This window comes from Marmota marmota, unplaced genomic scaffold, assembly GCF_001458135.2.
Source record: "Marmota marmota marmota unplaced genomic scaffold, marMar, whole genome shotgun sequence".
NCBI classification, from domain to species: domain Eukaryota; kingdom Metazoa; phylum Chordata; class Mammalia; order Rodentia; family Sciuridae; genus Marmota; species Marmota marmota.
In genome coordinates, this window is record NW_025999842.1 from 10,301,453 (window position 1) to 10,323,272 (window position 21,820).

At 31.7% G+C, this 21,820-nt stretch overlaps 1 protein-coding gene across 2 annotated transcripts in view; it reads right to left on the reverse strand.

Moving 5' to 3' along the window:
- The window catches only part of Rngtt (RNA guanylyltransferase and 5'-phosphatase), a 228,847-nt gene that overhangs the window by 85,691 nt on the left and 121,336 nt on the right, over positions 1–21,820 (reverse strand). For both annotated transcript variants that reach the window (XM_015499298.2, XM_015499296.2), the window contains one exon: positions 10,652–10,752. In XM_015499298.2, coding sequence (XP_015354784.1) covers positions 10,652–10,752 — 101 coding nt within the window. The remainder of the gene's footprint in view (positions 1–10,651; positions 10,753–21,820) is intronic.

Consider the following 21,820-nt stretch of genomic DNA (forward strand, 5'->3'; position numbering starts at 1 on the left):
TTTTTTTTTTTTTTTTTTGGGGGGGGGGGTTGTTGCTTGTTTGTTGTTATTGCTGTTGTTTTGTTATCAGAACCCAGGGGCACTCAAACTACTGAGCCACATACTCAGACCTTTATATTTTTTATTTTGAGACAGGGTCTTGCTAAGTTGCTCAGGCTGGGTTTGAACTTGCAATCCTCCTGCCTCATCCTCCCAAACCATTGGAATTACAAGTGCCCAGATAAAGCATAAGTTTTAATTCCTTACTCTAGCTTTCTTGGTCTATCATAATCTAGTCCTGGTCTACTTTATTCAAATCTCCACTCCCATAAACTCTAGTTATTTTATAAACACTGTTATGTTTCACACCTTCTTTCAGATATACTTTCCATCTTGAATGCCATTCCTATGTATTTTTAAAGTTCTATTCAATTGAACCATCTCCTATGGAACATTCTTTGTGCTCTTAATAACAACTAAATATTTTTGTGCTTCACTTTTATACTTTATATATACAAGATACAAAATTATCCTGAGCTCCTATAGCACTTTATTCACACTAGCAGAATCCACAGCATTTTTCACACTGATAGTTAACTTAAATCTGTTCTCCCAGTTAGGTCACTCACTCTTTCAGGATAGAACTTATTCATCCTTTTTATTCCCAGCATCTAACAACACAGATGGTTTTCAATAAATGCTTGCTAAATAGTGATAAAAGTCAATTATAACTAGCACTGCTACTTATGCTAAAAGTTGAAAAGTAAGTGGAAGACAAGTAGGATATGAATTTTTTTCTTTTACATAAATTAGATTCTGAAAAAAGATAAAAGGGTCTTTGTTCCTTAGTAATGAATTCATGTAATTTACAGTTAATTTATTCTAAACTCCCTTGAGACCAAGTAATATGGTCTATACCTTCTACAATGAACCCACAACTTAAATGGCCATGCAATTTTTAAATCTAAATACCACATATTCCAGCTCCAATGGTAAAAATTTAAATACTACCAAAAAAGAGATAAATTTAATGATATTTGCAGAACTCATATAATTACCTAGTGATCAGTAAAAATACTCTTAATATTAGCATGTTAACTTTCATGTAGTTTAGATAGTTTTCCAACAATTAAATGAAAATAAAATGAACATTTAAAAAACTGCATAATGTAGGTGTCCTCTGATAACCTAAACATATTTCTAAAACCTTCAATGGCTTTTCTTTAACAATATGAATATAAAGTATCTTAGATTTAGAAATATAGTAATTTAATATAAATACAATTGCTAAATCCATAGTGTTTATGTTAGAAAATGCTGGTATGATAAATAGGCATTTCCAAAAAAAAAAAAAAAAAGGGGGGGGACTTAAATTGCTATTGCACAGTAAAATGCATTCCTATGATTAAGATATTTTTAAACAAAGATTATAAATAACAAGTACCAACATATCAAAATTAAGATATTAGAAACTAGCACTCTACCATTATATGTAGCTTTGCAAAAATCTTGTAATTGTTCTTACTATCCCTTTATTCAATAACTGGAAGTCTAATTTTCTGATGTACACAAAGAATAAAGTGAGCCTATCCCATACCCTCCCCCATATACTCTCCCCTGAGATTCAAAGCTTAATATGAGTTCCATTTTCCAGAGATAAAAGGCCTGCATTAACAATGATGTATCCTAGCTTTCTTCTTCTTATAATAAATTACCATATTTATATTTTGAAGCTGTCATATGCTACAGGATATTAAATATCCTCTCATCATAATTAACTCTTTACACCAAATTAAACGGCCCGATTCAAAACAGACTATGAAAGTTAAGGAATATGGTTCTACTACTAATAATTTCACAATTATTTTAATAATTAGAGCTATTAAATTTATTCATGATTTTAATTTAGAAATGCACAGTGGCTAAAAGCTGAAATCTTTCTTCCCTTTATTCTTAAAAAAATAAGAATTTGAAGTTAGAGTGTTTAGCAATATATACATAGAGTAACTTCATAAATACTTTAGGGCAAATTCTAATATAGCAAACTGTACTAACAGATAATTTCAAAATTCCACCCTCATTTTACTAGGGCTTAGTCACATTTTCATTATAAATAATTGTTTCTGCAGTAGACTAATATAAAGTCACGGGAAATATTCTATCCCTTTAATCATGTTCAAAATATAAAATTAGATAGAATATGTTTTTAGAAATTTTACCTAAAGTAATTTTTTAAAAATTGTCTTTAGCTTGCCAGATTCCTGGTTTACCAACTAACATTCAACATACCACACTGCTATATTACCAACTGATTTCATAAAAAGGAACAGTCATCTATCAAACATGCACAGTTGCATTGAAAATGTGTAAATTGGTCCTTGAGGATCAAATACTTGGTATGTCCCAAAGCCCAGGAATCTTAGAGGCTGATAGTTCTGGTCATTACCTACCAAAGTAAAACAAAAAGGCTTCAGATAAAAGGATAAGCAAAGAAACACCAAACAAATCACAAAAAAAAAAAAAAAAAAAAAAAAAAAAGGCAGAAGAGGCAATATAATGTAAGACATTATATATACAAAGAATATTTGATTATAGTTCCAGGCTTCAACATTTCTTATATGGAGTGGAACTAGTAAAGGGAATAAATAAATTGACTAATACAATAAAAACTCTAATTTAATAAATACACAGAAAATGCTATATTCCCTAAGAAGCAAAAATACCTGTATGGCTATTGATATGTGTAAAGAACATCTAGAAAAGTTAATAGATGATGCCAAAGACAGGATCAACAAATTTTTTAAATAAATTTTACATGCTAGATTTTTTATTAAAATTAAGTAACAATAAAAATAAATCACAAACAGTAACAAAATAAGCCCAGACAGTCCAGTTATAACACAGGATTTCAACAATATTTAAAATCTGATGAGCCAATCACAAAGTACACCTATCACAAGTTAATCCTAAACCCCTTTTGGAATTTTCATGTACCAAAAGCAACTTTTACAACTATCTTTACATATTTAAGTAACAGACTTAGTCAATCTCCATCTGTCAATATAAACATTATTTTATGTTAGGTTCCAGTATGCTAAACATCAGACAAATGTTTATTTAAGTGACTTAAAACATTTCAACACTATTTTTAAAAAGATTCCAAAACTATCTCTTTTTTTCTTTTACTATACCTCAAATTCAGTTATCTCAAATTGTTCTTGCCAACTTGATACTCTTTATTCTATACAGTATCATTAAAAAGGTCAAGATGCTCCCTCCTCATAAGGGAGAGGAAAACAAAAAGCTTTTATATGATTAATGTTCAGCAAAAGTGTTTATTAATTGTTCTATAATAATTAAAAGTCTGTTTGATAAGAAATCACCAAAATAATTTTATAACAGTGCTGTGGTAATTATGATTCAGAAAACTGTGATTCAATTTAGAAAATAATCACTAAATATACTTTAGTGCTTGGTACACAGGAAGGAAAAAAATGAACAAATGCTCAAGAAAGAAAGGGATAGTAAAGAGTAGGGAAGTATCTCAAAGATATTACACTTCTCAGAGATAATATATTTTTATTTCGACCCCCTGAAATTGTATGTTATGTGTATTCATTTCTCAGATTTTCTTCATGACCCTGACATATTTGCATAATATAAATTCCTTTAAAAAAAATCCAGAATTCCACATTCGATATCTTTTTGTTCCTTCATTAAAGCTATACATCCATAGTCAGAATACTAGGTGACTGAAACAATATCCATTTTATTCTCACTTCTAATTTAATTTTTTTAATATTTTTTAGTTGTAGATGGGCACAATATCTTTATTTATTTTAATGTAGTGCTGAGGATCAAACCCAGTATCCCCCAGCATGAGGCAAACGCTCTACCACGGAGCTACAGCCCCCTAATTTAATTTTGATAAGTAACTGTATAGTTACTATTTTTCCCCTTGCAGATTATAAGTAATCCACAGAAAGATATTTTAAAACCATGAAATTATTCTATTTCTCAGAAAAATTTCTCTCCTAGACTTAGTATCATCCACTGATTATTTTTGCTGGAACCAAACTTTACTCTGAAGGTGACAAAATGATTCTCTCAGGACTCCCTCCATATTTACTAATCAGCATTCTACTAAAACTACTTCTTATTCTCATTTACAAACTCTATGAACTCATGGATCCTGTTTTTATCATAGCTTATAATTCATTACTGTCCTTTTGGTGCTCAAATTATCACAGATTTGACAAGGGAGTCCATTCAAGCTCCTTCAATTATGGGCCCCTTTAAATTCTCCATCTTCCTGACATGCTTTAACATATCCTCCCTATCCAGCACTAAAAATAGGTCATTTCTCCCAGGATATCTGGCTCTTTTCAGTGAGGGATGGTATTAGACACCAATATTATGGGTGACAGGTGTGCTCATTATTTCTAGGGTATCTTAGACTATCTCAGTAGACAGAGCTAAGAAATGTGTGTGAATGTGTATCACCCAGTACATAAACGAATCCACATATTTATATGTATTTGAGTACATGCCTATGTGTATGTACACACACACACACACACACACACACACGAGTATGTGTATGTATATTTATATACATATTTAATAATTTAAATTTTTTAATCCATCCCATAGGGTTCTTTACTATCTTCCTCCATCTAATATTTGTGACTTCTTCCTTCCTCGTTGCAGATGCTCAACAATCTCTCTACTCATTTTTTTCAATCCCGTAACATTTCTAAAATAGTTTGTAGAGTTTCCAAACCGTTTAAAAAAAATGAACAACAACAAAAAAAAAAACTACTAACAAAGTTCTAAATTTGCTTTCCATTCTTCTCATCCTATCCCCTTAAGAGGCTCTACAAATATTGTGTTCCTAAATTACCTGGATTAGTTCCCCCATAACCTTCAATGTGAAGTAAGAAATTAAGTAACATTTAATCTATAAGATTCCACAGAGATATCTAATAGATAATAAAATTCTCATAACAAAAACAAAAGGTAAATTAAGAGATTGCAATTAAGAAAAACATGCATTGAGAACAAATAACACAAGCAAAAGGCTCTCAATATAAAGAACAGTGTTAAAATAAATAAGAAAAATTTTATAGACCCAAATGATGAAAAAAAAATATTGATTTCTCTTTAATAAATTAACAAGTGAAAATATCAAAAGCAGAAAACTACATTCTCTTTTCTCCTACTAGTTATTTATAGGCACTTTCATTATGATATTGGCTTTTAGTAGGTGGCCTGGAAATGATTTTTCTCTAAGAAGTAGGGAGGATGAAACAAAAAGGTTAACAGAAATCAATAATACTCTAGAGATATCCAGGCTGCAGAACTAAAAAGAAGTTAGCCACAGACCCTACTTTCCTCTCCTAGGCTATATCAGAAATAAAACATTATCAAGAATATTCAGGATAGTACCCATTCAAAGACTGAAAGTCAGTGAGGCATTATTCTTCAAAAATGCTTGGGTGATGAGAACATTTTCAAATAAGAAAGCAGTTACTGGGGCTGGGGTTGTGGCTCAGCAGTAGAGCACTTGCCTGACAATGCGGGGCCTTGGGGTCAATCCTCAGCACCACATACAAATCAATAAAATAAAGGTATTAAAAAAGAAAGAAAGAAAGAAAACAGTTACTATGGGTCATTCCTAAAAGATGAAAGTTACCCATTATTATTCATAGAAATGTACATATGCTATATGCCAAACAGCGTAAGTCACTAAGTATATTACATACTAATACTGATTATATTGAGTTTTTATCTCTAACTTCAATTCTTCAAATATTTTTTAAGTGAAATAGAAATAAACGGATCAAGATCCCATTTCAAAATGGAAGGGGGAAGAACTTTCTGAGCAAAGTAATAAAAGCTTTTCACCCCACAGTTTACTAACTATATTCTTGCTGACTTAATCCTTTTTATAAAAGAATATTTTTGAACATTCTCAATATATTTACCATTATAATTTCTTTCTTTAAAATAATACTAGTTCAAATAAACCTGAAAAGCAGAATTAATCACAATTTTTTAAATAAATATAAGCAAGACGAAAAAAATTCTAGTCAGCAGATTAACAGGACTTTTTCAATAGCAAATAAAGCAGAGCCAGTTAATCCATTCTACACATTCCACTGAGCTTCTATGAAGCTAGCACTTCTCATCTTCAAATGCACAGACCTTAACTGGCCAACAAACCTAAGCCCCTTTGATAGAAGGGGTCCAGATCCCCTTGCAGAGAAATACCCTACAACACTATCACAAGTGTATACTATAAACTACAGCTGGCAAACTATAGTTCCCCAGGTGTGAAATCAGCTATTGTAAATAAAGCTTCATTGTAACATAGGCAGGTTCATTCATCCACATACTGCCTATGTTCAATTTTGCATTACAATGGCAAAATGGAGTGGCTGAGACAGAGACTGTAATGAACCACAAACCCTAAAATATTTACTATTTGGCTTTTTACAGAAAAAAAAAAATGCTAACACTTAACTATAAATCTTCCAACTATCTTCCAAAGGATTGTCAGCATTTGCTAGGGTGACTGTACACTGGAAAAAAAAAAATGCCCAGACCACTTGAAAAATTACAGGACACTCACTTTAAACAAGTAGTCAGAAACACACAATGCCCTCATGATCCATCAATTAAATAGAGAACTACACTATGTGGGTGATAATTGTGTTTCTGGCTGAAAAAAATAAAATTCTGTCATTTGCAAAAAACATGGATAGAACTGGAATCATTATGTTAAGTGAAAAAAGCCAGGCACAAAAAGACAAGTATTATGAGATCTCACTCATACACAGAATAAAAGTTATCTCATACAAGTTGAGAAGAGAAGACTCATTACCAGAAGCTGGGAGAGTGGAGATGAAGAAAGAACAAAGAGATTGATCAAAGAGAAATAAATTACAATTATATGGAAGGAAAAAATTCTGGTGTGCTATGTTTTTTGTCTTTGTTTTTTTCAAAAAGCAAAAGTGAAAACTGAATGGTTTCACTATAGAGAAATAATAAATGTTTGAAGAGATAGAAGTTTGACCTGATTTAAACATTACACAATGTAAAGTCATACCATAACATCACATGGCACCCATAAATAAGTATAATTTTTGTTCTTATGTATCAGTTAAAAGTAGTTTAAATAAATTCCAAGAACAAATCTAAGTGGACAAGGATCTTCATAAATACAATCTTGGTTATTTTTCTGTTGATGGATATACTGGGAAGAAATACTTGGCAACTGAAAGAATTTTCACTGTGGCTCTCTGACCCATTGAGTAAGAGTCATTATTCTAGAAAAGGCCAAATGAAAGTCCCTACAACTTGCCCTCTCCACCAGAAGAACAATCCAAAAGCAGTAACACATCCCCAAGGGAAGTACAGAGATAAGTGCCACCCTCAAAGACTTAGAATAATTATGAATTATCATGAATTTAATCCGGTTGTTATACCAACTGCAGCTGCTATTCCAGATGTGCTATCTTTAATGAAGCAAATAAACAAAGCCTCTTTGATTATATACAACCACAAAATGACAAATACTTTTATTTCTATACCAATCTGAAGTACTATCAGAAGATATCTGCTTTTGCCTGGCATGACCAACATTATATCTCACAGCCATAGATAATATGGCTCTTCTGTTTTCTGCCAAAGGATAATATAAAGAGGCAGTGACCTTTTTTAAATTAATAATGACAAATACATATTTAATATTCATTGTGAAACATGCAAAAATCTTAAATGTTTTACATGCATTATTTTATTAAACTCCAACAGGAGGTAGGCTCTACAATTATCCATATTATAGAGTTCTAGAAACATAAGCAATAGAGAGACTACGTTAACTTGATTAAGAGTGGCAGGTTTGGAATTGAAATACAGGTGGTATAAATCCAGAGCCCCTTTGCTTAAGAAGATCTACACTAGTGTGATGGATAGAAGAGCTATTTTGTCTACATATTAATCCATTTGTCAGTTGGCAGATATATGAGTTGTTTACATCTTCTGACTATTATAAATAATGTTGCTAAGAAGAATCATGGATTATCATTTCTCTTGGGTATACATACCCTGAAAGTAGAATTCATTGGGTCTCTAGCATTCTGAGGAACTACCAAACTGCAGGCCAAAGTGTACCAATTACAATCTTAATATCAATATTTCTCCACATTCTCATCACCACTTGTTACTGTCTTTTTCAGAGACACTGGTCTCTTTTTAAACATTTTAAATTCATGAGTCAAAAATACATGCATTTCAAAAGGGAAAAATTAACAAAGATTGGCATCAAATAGGAAACCGTTCACATAGGAAGCTGAACTTACGTGGTACACCAGTAACAGGTAAAACTGCAGGAGTGACAAGAAAGAAATATGGACTTTTAAACCTACTTCAATTAAAACAAAAATAATAGCAAACATTGAAATGTTTTATCATGTGCCAGGTTCTATTCTAGATATTTTACATATTTAATTCTCAGAAAACTCTTATGAGGCTGATTTCTATTTAATGATGAAGAACCTGAGGCACAAAAACAGGTAATAAGAGATTGAGTTTACTACAAATCAATATTTACCCAACATTTAAATCAGAGAAACTATTTTGGAAACTGCCCCCAAAATCATTCATACATGTGGGTATTAATGTGTTATCTACCCATTCCCATCAATAGTTGAAACTTATCTATTCTTATGTTAAAATCAGACCATGAATGCAAAATACCTATTTAGGGGCCCCAGAAAATTATTCTCTACCAATTTTTTATTTTATTTTGGCCATTAAGTCTCAATCGCTAATTAAGTTCTGAACAATTAGGATGTAAAGATGTAAAATATTAAATACCCTATTTTTGGAAAACTAGTATCCATATGCCTAGTTAAAGCCCTTTCGTTACTTAGAATTCAATACTTTGCATAGTATCCTTTCTTTGAGAATTTTTGCTCTCTTAAGAGACTAATCTTATGGAGTCTCAATTCCTATAACAGATAACATATCCTTTTTTTTTTTAACCTTTTTCCACCTTTACTGAGGTATACATGACAAATAAATTTTATTTATAGTGCACAGTGTGATTTTTTAATATTCAATACATTGTGAAACGAGAAATGGTGACCACAATAAGGCTAATTATCATACCTATCACCTCACACAGTTGTGTGTATGTGTGTGTGTGTGTGTGTGTGTGTGTTAAGAACACTTAAGCTCTACCTTCTAAGTAAATTTCAAGTATACAGTGCAGCAATATTAACTATAGTTACCATGGTATACATTAGATCTTAAATTATTCAGCCCACATAACTGAAACATTAAGCCCTTTGATCAGCATATCCCGATTTTCACAATACCCAGCCCCTGTCAAAGACCATTCTTCTTTCTACTTCGACGAGTTTGACTTTTTAGATTCCACATACAAATAAGATCATGCAGTATCCATCTATCTGTGTTTATTTCATTTAGCATATTTTCCTCCAGGGTCATACATATTATTGCAAATGATAGGATTTTCTTTCTTTTTAATACTGAATATAAATTTTTATTTGTCTTTCCTTTGTTCCACATTTCAGCTATGATAAATAATGCTGAAATAAACATGGATGTACGGATCTCTTTCCAAATTATTGATGGTGTTTCCTATGGATATATTCAGACATGAGATTGCTGGATGATATGGTTATTTTATTTTATTTGGGAGATCTCCATACCATTTTCCATAGTAACTATGCAATTCACACTCCCACTAATAGTGCCCATTTCCATTTCAAAATACCAGGAGTTAGGAGTTCCTTGTTCTCCACATCCTCTCTTATACTTGTTATCTCTTATTTTAAAAAGTATATCCTTTCTTTCACTATCTACAAAAGGCATACCTGTTTTACATTTGATAGGTAAAATGAATTTCATGGCATACATTGGTAAACTGTAATCTCTTTGCTACTGTTATCATTCACTTTTTTATGATCTCTCCTTAGGATTAAGCATTTTTCATTTTGTTGTATTTACTTAAATGTCTTAAAAATTTGTAGAACAAAGTAAAATAAACAATTTGAAAATGCAATGAACATATTCATGCTGAAGCATCTTTTATTCTAAAACAGCAACCACAAAGGAGGCATTCTAATAAATGAAAAAATTAACTCCTAACATCATAAAAAAACTTAATGTCAACATGAAAACTTTACCCTAACTAAAGTATGAATAAATGTTTGTTGTGCAATGCAAGTATACGTAAATTACTTATATGTAAACTATTTGAACTAGTAAACCATTTGAAGTAATATCTTTTCAAAGTAAAAAAATACTTATTTCAATAAATCTTATCATAATCCCTATGATCACCTTAGATTTATTGGTAGGATTAAGTTTATTTTTAATATCGCTGGTAGCCATTTAAAATTAAAAAGGATTTTTAAGGCTAAAAGCAAAATTTAAAGGTTGCTACAAAATGTTAGTCACTGTAGGTCAAAGGAATGAATTATCTTTAAAAATAAGATAGATGTACACGTGAAATAGAAAATATTTCACATTCTTTTTAAACATATTGCAAAATACCCTAGAAATAAAGAAGCCTTAGATTATTATTTCATGCAAAAATGACAGATTGGGAGAAAGTATTGGTAAGGGGAATACTTACCCTTCTCCTCCCATTCTTGTTATCTTTAAGCGAAAATCTACAGAATTCAGACTCGGGGGTTTCCATTTCAAAATATCATCGCATCGACCAGGCTTATATTTCTAAAGTGAATTAAAATGATGATAATAATTAGTAACAAGCTAAAAATTCAAAATTCAATTTATTAAATATAACATTACTTTTATTAATAAGCAAAATTACTTCTTTTCTGAACATGATTTTTTTATCTTCTACCAACAAATGAGACTAAATATATCCCTCCTTTCTGATGGCCCTTCTTCTTTTCCTACCAAAGATACAGACCCTTCCTTATGAAAGCCGAGAAAAATAAAACCAGTTTTTCAATCTAATCTTTCTATGGCTTAAAGAAAGTTTGACAATTTTTTTAAAACTTATTTTTCTTTATTCATATTTACTGAGGGATAAATTACAATGAGCAAAATTAGGCAATGAATTTTAACAAAGAGATACAGCCATATAACTATCACCAAAATCATAACATGGAACATTTCAGTGACCCAAAAGTTGCATCCCGACATTTGCAGTAAATTCTCTCCTTAATTTTTCATAACGATGATCTGCTGTCTATCACTATAGCTGTGTGGCTCCTCAGAAATGCATAACAACAACATAAGGTTTTTGAGATACAGTTATGCTGGTTACGTATTAGGAGTTTGTTCCTTTTTATTGCTGAGTAAGATTCCTTTGTATACATATAACACCAATTGCTTATGATTTACAGTTTGATGGATATCTGGATTGCTCAGAGTTTTTGTCTATCATGAATAATGCTACTCAACATATATACATGTTTTCATAACTCCTAGATCAATACCTAGAAGAATGGAATGATAGTATCACATAGTAAATGCATGTTTTACTTTGTAAAAAAAAATCATCACACTATTTTCCAGCAAGGCTGTAATGTTTTCCATTCCAACCAGCTATTTATGTTGGTCAGCCTGTTCAACATCTACCCTAGGACTAGGCATTGTCAGTCTTTTCAGTTTTAACCATTTTCATAATTTGCGTTTCTCTAACAATTAACAAATGTTGAAGATTTTTCATTTACTTAGTATTCATATCTTTTATTCCTATTTTTACTGAGCTGTTTGTTTCGTCATTGACTTGTAAGAAGAGTTGTTTATATATTTTTCACGTATGTATTACAAATATTTTCTACCAATCTTTGGACAGCCTTTTCATTTTCTTAACAATTTCTTTTGAAGAGCAAAGTAATTTTTTTATTTTAATGAGGTCAAAATTAGCCATTGTTTTTAAAAATATCTTTTTTTATCTTTATTTTATTTATTTATTTTTTTAATGTGGTGCTGAGGATCAAAGCCAGCGCCTCGCACGTGCTAGGCGAGCTCTCTACCGCTGAGCCACAACCCCAGCCCCCCTAAATATTAGCCATTTTAAAATTACATAATCTGCAAGTTTTTGTGTCCTGTTTAAGGAATCCATTTCTAATCTAAAGTCACTAGAATTTTCCCTACTGTGTCTTCTTAGAGAACTTTCATAGTTTTAGCTCTTATTTTTAGGTAGATGATTCATTTCAAGTTTACTTATTTATATGGTGTGATGTAAAGGCTTAGTTCACTGTTCAGCAGATGAATATTAAATTAATCTAGCACAATTTGTTACAAAGATTGTCTTTTCCTCATTGAATTGTCTTGGCACCTTGGTCAAACATCAGTTGTTAGAAATATAAGTATATTTTTGTCCTCACTAATCTGTGGCATTGACATATATGCCTTTCTTTCTGCTAATAGCACAGTCTCAACTTATAAATTTTGAAAACAAGTTGTACAAATCCTCAAAACTTTTTTTCTTTTTCAAAACACTTTTAGCTAATGTGACATTTTATTTTCACATGAATTTTAAAATCAGCTTGTCAATTTCTATGAAAAATAACCTTACTGGGAATTTAATCAGGATTGTACTAAATCAATAGATTAAGGGGAAAAAAGATAACTTCACACTGCATCTTATGATCAATAAGTACTAAAAGTCTCTGCACTTATTTAAGTCTCCTTAAGTGAACCTCGGTAATGTTCTATAGTTTTCAGTATACAGGTCTTGTACAGCTTTTACTAAAACACATCTCAAAGAATATTTTTGGTGATATTATCCATGCAAAAACTCGACTTAGTATCTATATACCAGCAATAAAAATCCAAAAAGAAAATTGACAATAGCTTCTAAAAGAACAAAATATACAGGGATATATTTAACCTAGAAAGTGAATGATCCATATAGCAAAAACTATAAAACATTGATAAGTTACATAAGGAATAAAAATGGAAAGAGACCACATATTCATAGATAAAAAGACTTAATATTGCTATGATGTCAGTACTACTTAGGGACCATTTATATCAGAGTCAATGCATTTCCTATCAAAATTCCAACATTTTTCATAGGAATGAAAATACTAAACTTCAAAATCACATAGAATTCCAAGGTATCCTGAAGAGCTGAAATGATCTTTTATTTATTTATTTTGAGAGAGAGAGAGAGAGAGAGAGAGAATTTTTTTAATATTTATTTTTCAGTTTTCAGTGGACACGTTTTTATTTTATGTGGTGCTGAGGATGGAACCCAGCGCCCCGCGCATGCCAGGCGAGCGCGTTACCGCTTGAGCCACATCCCCAGCCCTGATCTTTTAAAAAGAACAAAAATATTCTCACTTTCTACTTCTAAAACTTACTCAAAAGCTACAGTAATCAAAGCAATGCAATACTGGCAAAAGGATAGACACAAAGACCAATGAAATAGAATTAGGGTACAGAAATAAACCTATATATCCATAGGCAAATGATGTTTTACAAGGGCACCAAGTCCATTCAATGAGGGAAGAATACTCTCTTCCAGAGAGTGCTGGACAGTGGGATTTCCACATGTAAAACATTAAAGACAGACTCCACAGTATATACAAAAATTAACTAAAAATGAATCCAAAACCTAAATATAATAGCATACATAAGTCTTTCCACACATATGAGGAAAATACAGGAGTAAATCTTCTTCTTCTTCTTCTTCTTCTTTTTTAAAGAGAGAGAAGGGAGAGAGAAGAGAGAGAGAGGAGAGAGAGAGAGAGAGAGAGAGAGAGAGAGAGAATTTTTTTAATATTTATTTTAGTTTTTGGCAGACACAACATCTTTATTTGTATGTGGTGCTGAGGATCAAACCCAGCCACACGCATGCCAGGCGAGCACGTTACTGCTTGAGCCACATCCCCAGCCCAGGAGTAAATCTTCTTGACCTTGGATTTTGGAATGGATTTAGACTGGGTTTCAAAAGCATGGACAACTAAAGAAAAAAAAAAAAAAAAAAAAAAAAAAAAACAGATAAAATGGACTTCTTCAAAATTTAAAACCTTTGAAGTCCAGCACAGTGGTGCACAACTGTAAATCCTAGCTACTCAGAAGACTAAGATAGGAAAATTTAAAGTTGGAGTCCAACCTGGGCAACTTCACAATACCCATCTCAGTAAAAATTTTTCAAAAGTCTGGGAATGTAGCTTGCCCAGCATGCATGAAATCCTGAGTTCAATCACCAGTACAATAAATAAATAAATAAATAAAACTTTTGTGCATCACAGGGCACTACCAAGACAGTGAAAAAACAGCCCACATGATGGAAGAAAATGTTTGCAAATTATATATCTGAAAAGGGTTTAATGTCCAGAATATATAAATGAAATGTATGATTTAAAAAATTAGAAAATGGTATCTTAAGTACTATAGTTTCTAATTATTAAATGTAGATTTAACAATAACACAGATTCTATGAGTAAAATGTACTGAAATACCTATTAGAATGTGAATTCTACTTTAGCAGAAGTCATATCAACTTGTGCCTGTAAAACATGAGTGAAAAGCTTAATCAGTACATTATAAAGAATAAAATAATAAGAGTCTGGGGATGTAGCTCAGTGGTAGAGCATTCACCTAGCATGTGCAAGGCCCTAGTTCAATCACCAGTACGGAAGGAAGAAAGGAAGGGAGGGAGGGAGGCAGGGAAAAAGGGAGGAAAATAAGTGAGGCAGATTTGGAGAATTATAAGACTTGTTATAAAATATCTGCCTCTGGTATATTTAAATTTATTTTTAAATAGAATATTTGAAATGATGAAATAAGTTAAATAAGCAATATTTATGAAACAATATATCAATCACTATCAAAAGAATCATATTTATGATCCACAAATAGGGGAAAAGACATTATATAATGCAGATTTAAGCCTTAAAAACAAATATTTATGATCTATCACTTTGAAACATAGAATCTTGCCAAACTATAAATAAGAACAATAAACAAGAACAACACAAAATATCCATTCAAACTACATATTCTCGTGTTTAATTAGTAATGCATTTTAATTTCACTAAATTTTCCAACATGGATTTAGATTAAATTATTATCAAAACTATATTTAACTGATAAATGCAATACTTAGTTCTATAGAAATAAATTGAATTTTATCAGGTGAGCTATTGAAAACAACCAGGAGTGGCTTTGTGTCTGAATGCAATTTTCAATGTGACCTAAGATATCATATTACCATCTTAAAAAAAGGCAGTGAATGTAAATATCAGGCAACAAAGTAATGTTAACAAAGTGGCAAATATGAGCTGACCCTGGCTTTCAAGTAGATGGCCATATAGCAAAGGGAACTTTTTAAAACTAAAGGAGACGGAAAACTAACTGGAAGCATAAGTGTTATATTCCTTGTGTAAAGCAGTGGCTTGCAATAAGGGGCAATCTTGCCCCAAGAGGATATCTAGCCTGTCATTTGGGGCTGAATGCTAGAAAGGGAAGGAGGTGCTACTGCCATCTAGTGGTAGAGGCTGAGGATGCTGCTAAATAACCTACAAAGCACAGAACAATTAGTCACAACAAAGAATTATTCAGCTCAAAATATCAGTTGTCAGGGTTGAGAAACCCTAGTGGTAATAAACAGCTAACACAGCGAGATGTTTAGTCCTTCTGTGCTTCTGTCAACTTAATAATTTTAAGCAAGTTCAAAGTGTGGGCTTCATCCATCTCATTTGTAAAAATAGTAATAGCACTTTGCTTGCCTGAAACAAAACTTCGAGACTAGAAGTATCTAAAGTGCCCTGAAGCTATTGGAATTATTCAATAATTTTCAACTGGCAAAATGTGAGCAGTTATGACATCAGAATATATATTACAGGTTCTACTTTGAATCTTGAAGACACAATGCCTTCTTCATGAGGCTCGCACTTAGAGCAAAGAGAGATCCCTGTCCTGACTATATTAGTATTATTACTAATTATTCTAGAGTTTCATTTTAGATAAAACTAAAGAAATTCTAGAAGGTAATGCTACTAGAGACAGCAAAACAATGGAATCAATTTTTAATAATTACACATTTTTCACACATCTATTTTACTGGTACTCACTATATGTAATACACTCTTGCAAGACTACAAATATACCCAAAATGAAAATTACTACCAAATCTTCATTGCTAGTCCTAATTTTTCCGCCAAGGAAATCTAGATTCTCATTTTCAAACATAAAAGTATGTTGATTACAGGCCTCCTTCATTAATGTCTTAGTGGCAGCCTGAAGTTTCAATTCTATGACTGAATCATTTTATATTCTTAAACAAAAAACTAGGTCCTCTCCATTCTAATTTTCATTTCTGATTAACATAAATATCCCAACCAAGCAGGTTCTAAACTTCTGAATGATCTTGATACAATCTGTATCATTCAGATTCCATCAATTATCCCCATTCTTTTTTCATCCAGGCTACTATGATAACCTAACAGGTACCCAGACTATCAACAGGCACTGTTCAAATATAATTGATTCTGACTACATCTGGTTAGATGGCTTACTGCCTTGTAACATACATATAAGCCTCTTAACCTAACAACCAAAACCTCCCCTTATCTAGCCTTATTAGTCCTCTCCAGTTTTATCCCATTCTTATATATTATCCCATGCTCCTAACATAGACATATAAAGATAGCAATAATTTCTAATGGCTACTATTTATTATTTATTTTCCACCAGTTTCTAGTGCTGAATGCTATTTATTTTAGGAATAAAATATATAAATATAAACATTTATATTCACAGATCACAAATCTGAGGTAATAAGGAAGCTGGATAAAGTGACCAGGCAGGACAGAAAGATATTCAAACCCAGTTATTCCACTGCAGCTCCCAAAATATATATTAACTACCACATTCAACTGAGCCAATGGGCCGGGTGCTACAGCACGCACCATAATCCCAGCAACTCCAGAGCCTGAAGTAGGAGAATCACAAGTTCAAGGCCAGCGTCAGCATCTTAGCAAGACTCTGCCTCAAAATTAAAAAAAAAAAAAAAGAAAGAAAGAAAGAAAGAGAGAGAGAGAGAAAGAAAAGGAAAGGAAAGAAAAAAGAAACAAAAAGGACTGGTGATATATCTCAGTGGTAAATCTCCTCTACATTCAATCACCAGTACCACCACACCACTCCAAAACAAAGAAACAAAATAACAATTAAATAAATGGAGCCAATGCAAAGATGAAAGAGTTCATACCATAACATACAAATAAACTCAAAATGAATTAAAGACTTAAAATTAAAAGTTTAAACTGGAAAAATCATAGAAGAAAACAGGAAAAAAACTTGACAGTGGCCTTGGCAATAATTTTCTGGAGATGACACTAAATGCACATGTGACAAATGTAAAAATAAACAAGTGGGATTACATCAAACTAAAAAGCTTCTGCACAGAAAAAAATAATAATAAAATAAAAGGCAACTTACAGAACGGGGAAAAATATTTTCAAAATATATATCCAATAAGGGGTTAATATCCAAAATATATAAACAATTCATACAACAATACTAAAAACATAAATTACTCAATTAAAACATGGCATAAGGACCTAATGGACACTTCTCAAAAGAAGAAATTCAGATGACCAACAAGAATATGAAAAGGCTCATATCTTTAATCATTGTTGTGATGCAAATTAAAATCTCAATGGGAATTCACACCACACCTATTAAGACAGATAATACCAAAAAGGTAAGAGATAACAAATGTTGTGGAGGGATATGGAGAAAAAGTAACCCTTGTATGTTGTCAGTGGGAATGTAAATTGGTAATTCCACTATGGAAATAGTATGGAGATTCCTGAAAAAAAATTAAAAGATAAAGCCACCATATGATCCAGCAATCCCACCTCTGAGCCTATCAAAAGGTAATGAAAAAAGAATTGCTAAAAGATCTGCATTCCCACGTTTATAACAGGATTGCTCATAATAGCCAAGAAATGAAAATGGCCTTTGATGTATGAATGGATATAGAAAACACAGTGTATGTTTAATCAAATATTATTCAGTCTTTAAAACAAAGGAACCCCCACCACTTGCAGCAACATAGATAGAGCTAGAGAACATTATGCTCAGCAAAACAAGCAAAACACAGAATGAGAAATATTACATGCTCTCACATGTGGAATCTAAAATAGTCAAACTTATGAAAGTAGAGAATAGGGTGGTGGTTCCCAGGAGCTGGAGGTAAGTGAAGAGATAAAGTTGGCCAAAGAGTCCAAAAATAGTATCTATGATATGTTAATTAGCTAGTATGTGGTAATTATTTCATCTTTGTGAAATGAAAGTATCAAATCATATACCTTAAATATATACAATTTGTACAGTCAAAAATGTCACAAAATAAAGAATTTAAAAGAAAAAATGTTATGGTATCCTCTGTTGCAGTAAATTCAAAAGCTCTAAAAATTTATGATCCTATAAGTCTAAGATAATATGAAGATGGTGTGAGAACTAAATCCAAGTCTACAGCAGGGTTCTTCAACAGTAATACACTGACATCAGGCCAGGTAAATCTTCATTGTAAGAACTGTTCTGTGCACTTTAGGTTTTAATGCATCCTTGGCCTTTATGGGATTCCCAGTAGCAACAACTATCACCCCCACAGTAATGATAACCAAAAATGCTGTCAAAAGTAAAATCATCCCCTGGCCTGAAGTAAGCATCCATTCCCCCTGCCCCAAAATATCTACCAATCAACTACTAGGTCTACGTCAACTTCTGTGCTAGAGACCAGAGAAATAAAGACAAGGCAAAATTTCAGACAAATTAAACAGTTACAATCAATTGTGAAGAACTTAACAAAATATGAAGTTCATTCAGCATGCTATGACAGCATGAGAAACATAATCAGAAAAATCAATAGAAGCCTCCCAGAGGAAATATATTTTAAGCTGAGAATTATAAAGGCAAAAAAGATGAGGGTAAACAGATACAAGAGAAAGTATAGCAAAATGGAGGAACAAAGACATTCAGAATGCTTAATGTAAAACACAGTACTAAATATTCATCCCTGAGAACCTATTTTTATAGGTACTAAAAGTATTACTGTAAATGACACAGTCACTGCCTTCATAATACTTACAGTCTAGTGAAGGAAATAGAAGTTTTAAACATAACTAAAAAACAATAATGGTGGCAACTGCCTTGGGAATAGTCATGTTCACCTGTCAGACCAGGCTTCCCCAAGGAAGCATACCTAACAGAATATTCAAAAAGAATGGGAGCAACACAGAAAAAAAGAAAACCGTCTAAGGCAGAAAGAACAATTTATGTAAATAAATACATTTACAGACTATTTCAGTATCAGCTTTTAAAAACAAAATGGTCTACCAATAGAAAGAGCCACTAAAGTTCTGAACTTTAACAATAAAGGAAAAATCCATTTTCTCACTTTAAATTGGCAAAATGTATCCTTTTAAATATTTCCTTCTAAAATTTGGAAGTTACAAGATGAGGAACAGGAGATGTCAATAAGTTCCATTTTTTGCTATGATTCTTTTGTGCCCTCAGATGTTACCATTAGAGAACTAATAAAACATACATGGAAAATTTTTTGAAAAATAAAGTACAAAATAATATGCTGCCCTTTTTGGAAAGTAGAAAAGGAACAAGAATGTAAGCTTATAAATGCATAAAGAAACCATGGAAGGATAGATTTAAAAAAAACTAACTGGAAGGGAGGAAGTATGAGAGGAAAACTTCTGTAATTTTAATACATGTTATAATTTCTGGATCATGTAGTAACTAATAAAAGATTAAAAATATACCACTATAAACACAAATTTTTGAAACTGTCTATCACTAATGTTTCAACATTAAATGTTATCAGCAAAAAGAACTATCCCAAATTCATTGTTTAATAGGTATCATTTTTATAAAAAATGATTTTGTATTCAATTTTTAACTTCGAAGAATTTAATGATTCTTTCATTTGTGTGAAATTCTTATTTCAATTAGTTTTCCCTTTCTCTTCCATCAATCTATCATCATTAGCAATTCCTTTTAATTTTACAGTAAAATTATATACCTTTACCCAGCCAAGAATGATTAGAAATTTATCATCTGTAGCTCTTTGTCAAAATACACTGGAAAACATATTTTATTTATTAAGAAAACTAGAAAATGATATTCTTCATCCTACACAAAGCGGGCTAAGGAAATATTGCTGTGCTCTAAAAGTTGAATAAGAAGAAAGATTTTAAATAAACAAAACATATTTTCCTTTTTGGCACTTCACTATTACAATTCCTTGGAAATTATTATATTTTTCAATAAAAAATAACACATTTTGGGAAAAGATAGGATGACACTTTCCCAGTCTGCCAGGAAAGAGAGCCCTTCTTCAATTGAAGACCTATCAAAATATGCAAGCAAATGTCATGGAAACAGAAGCTCTCACCATGGTAACACCATCCCTGCTACAGAGAAAGCCACTCTAATTCGTCATGTACTTCAAGACAAGGCATTAGACTAATTCCAATTTTCATTTTACAATCTATCCATAACAGTCAATATACATGACAGAAGTAGAGATTTCATAAAAATATTAATATTTCACAAGAATGAAATATTAAAACCAAAGCTGACTCTAAATTTACATGCAAATGGATTAATGCCTGAGATATAAGAACAATCTGACCCATCTTAGAGAAAAATCAAAATAGTGATGAAAATATTAAAAAACAATTATATCACCACTGCTTGAGAGCAAATACTCTAAACTCAACCTAGAAACAATTATATGTTTTACTGGTACATCTTTTTAAAAAGTAATTTTTCTAAAAATAAAGCAAAAATACTTAAAATATTTCTATCCTTATCTCAATTATGCAATCCACCATATATAATTATTCACATTTCATAGTAGTAGATTACTTTCCCACATTTTTATTGCTGCATTATAGCTATACATAATGGTGGGATTTTTTGGTTGCATATTTGTACATGCACACAATACAACAATAAGTGATGGATTATAAATAGCATAAAAATCCTTGTCTGGAAACATAAGTGTCCCCAGATGATAAAAGTAAAATCAAACATGATCCTTAAAAGGCTAAAAATTAATCAGTTATTACCAAAAGTAAAAGGCTAATATGCTACATAAATCACCATTAAAATCCCCTTGTAAAAGATGGCAAATAAGATTTAATGTTGTTATCAACTTTATAAATTAAATCACCTAATAGCTATCAAGTATAATATCTACTACCTATAACAGACATTTAAATGTTATTCATTTTAAAGAAACAAACCACAAAAAATAAGCAATTCAAAATGGCAATGAAATTACAGAACTGAAAACCATATAAATAAAGGAGTCTAATAAAACCTATTTGATTTATGATATATACTGGAAATGAGACAGAAAATTCAATTTAAAAGTGGCTCTTTTTAAAAAATAATCATTTCAGTTTGATGAAGACCTAAACCAAAAGAATACAGTTTGTACTGAAAATAAGAAGCTAATTATTTTCTTTTAAAGAAAATACCAACTTTGATTTCTCAAAATGTTTAAATATTTTGTCACATCCAGCTTACATTTCAAATTTCTTAAAAAACACTATGTGGCAGAATGAATGTTTGTTTGCCCCCAAAATTCATATAGTAGAAATCCAACCCCAATGTGATGGTATTAGAAGACAAAGTCTTTTGGGAAAACATTAGATCATGAAGCTGCTCATGATGGTGTTAGTTTTTGGAGGAGGAGGGGGGGGGAGGAAGGAAGGAGAAGGGAGGAGGAGGGAGGGAGAAGGGAGGAGGAGGAGGAGGAGGGAGAGAAGGAGGGAGGAGGAGG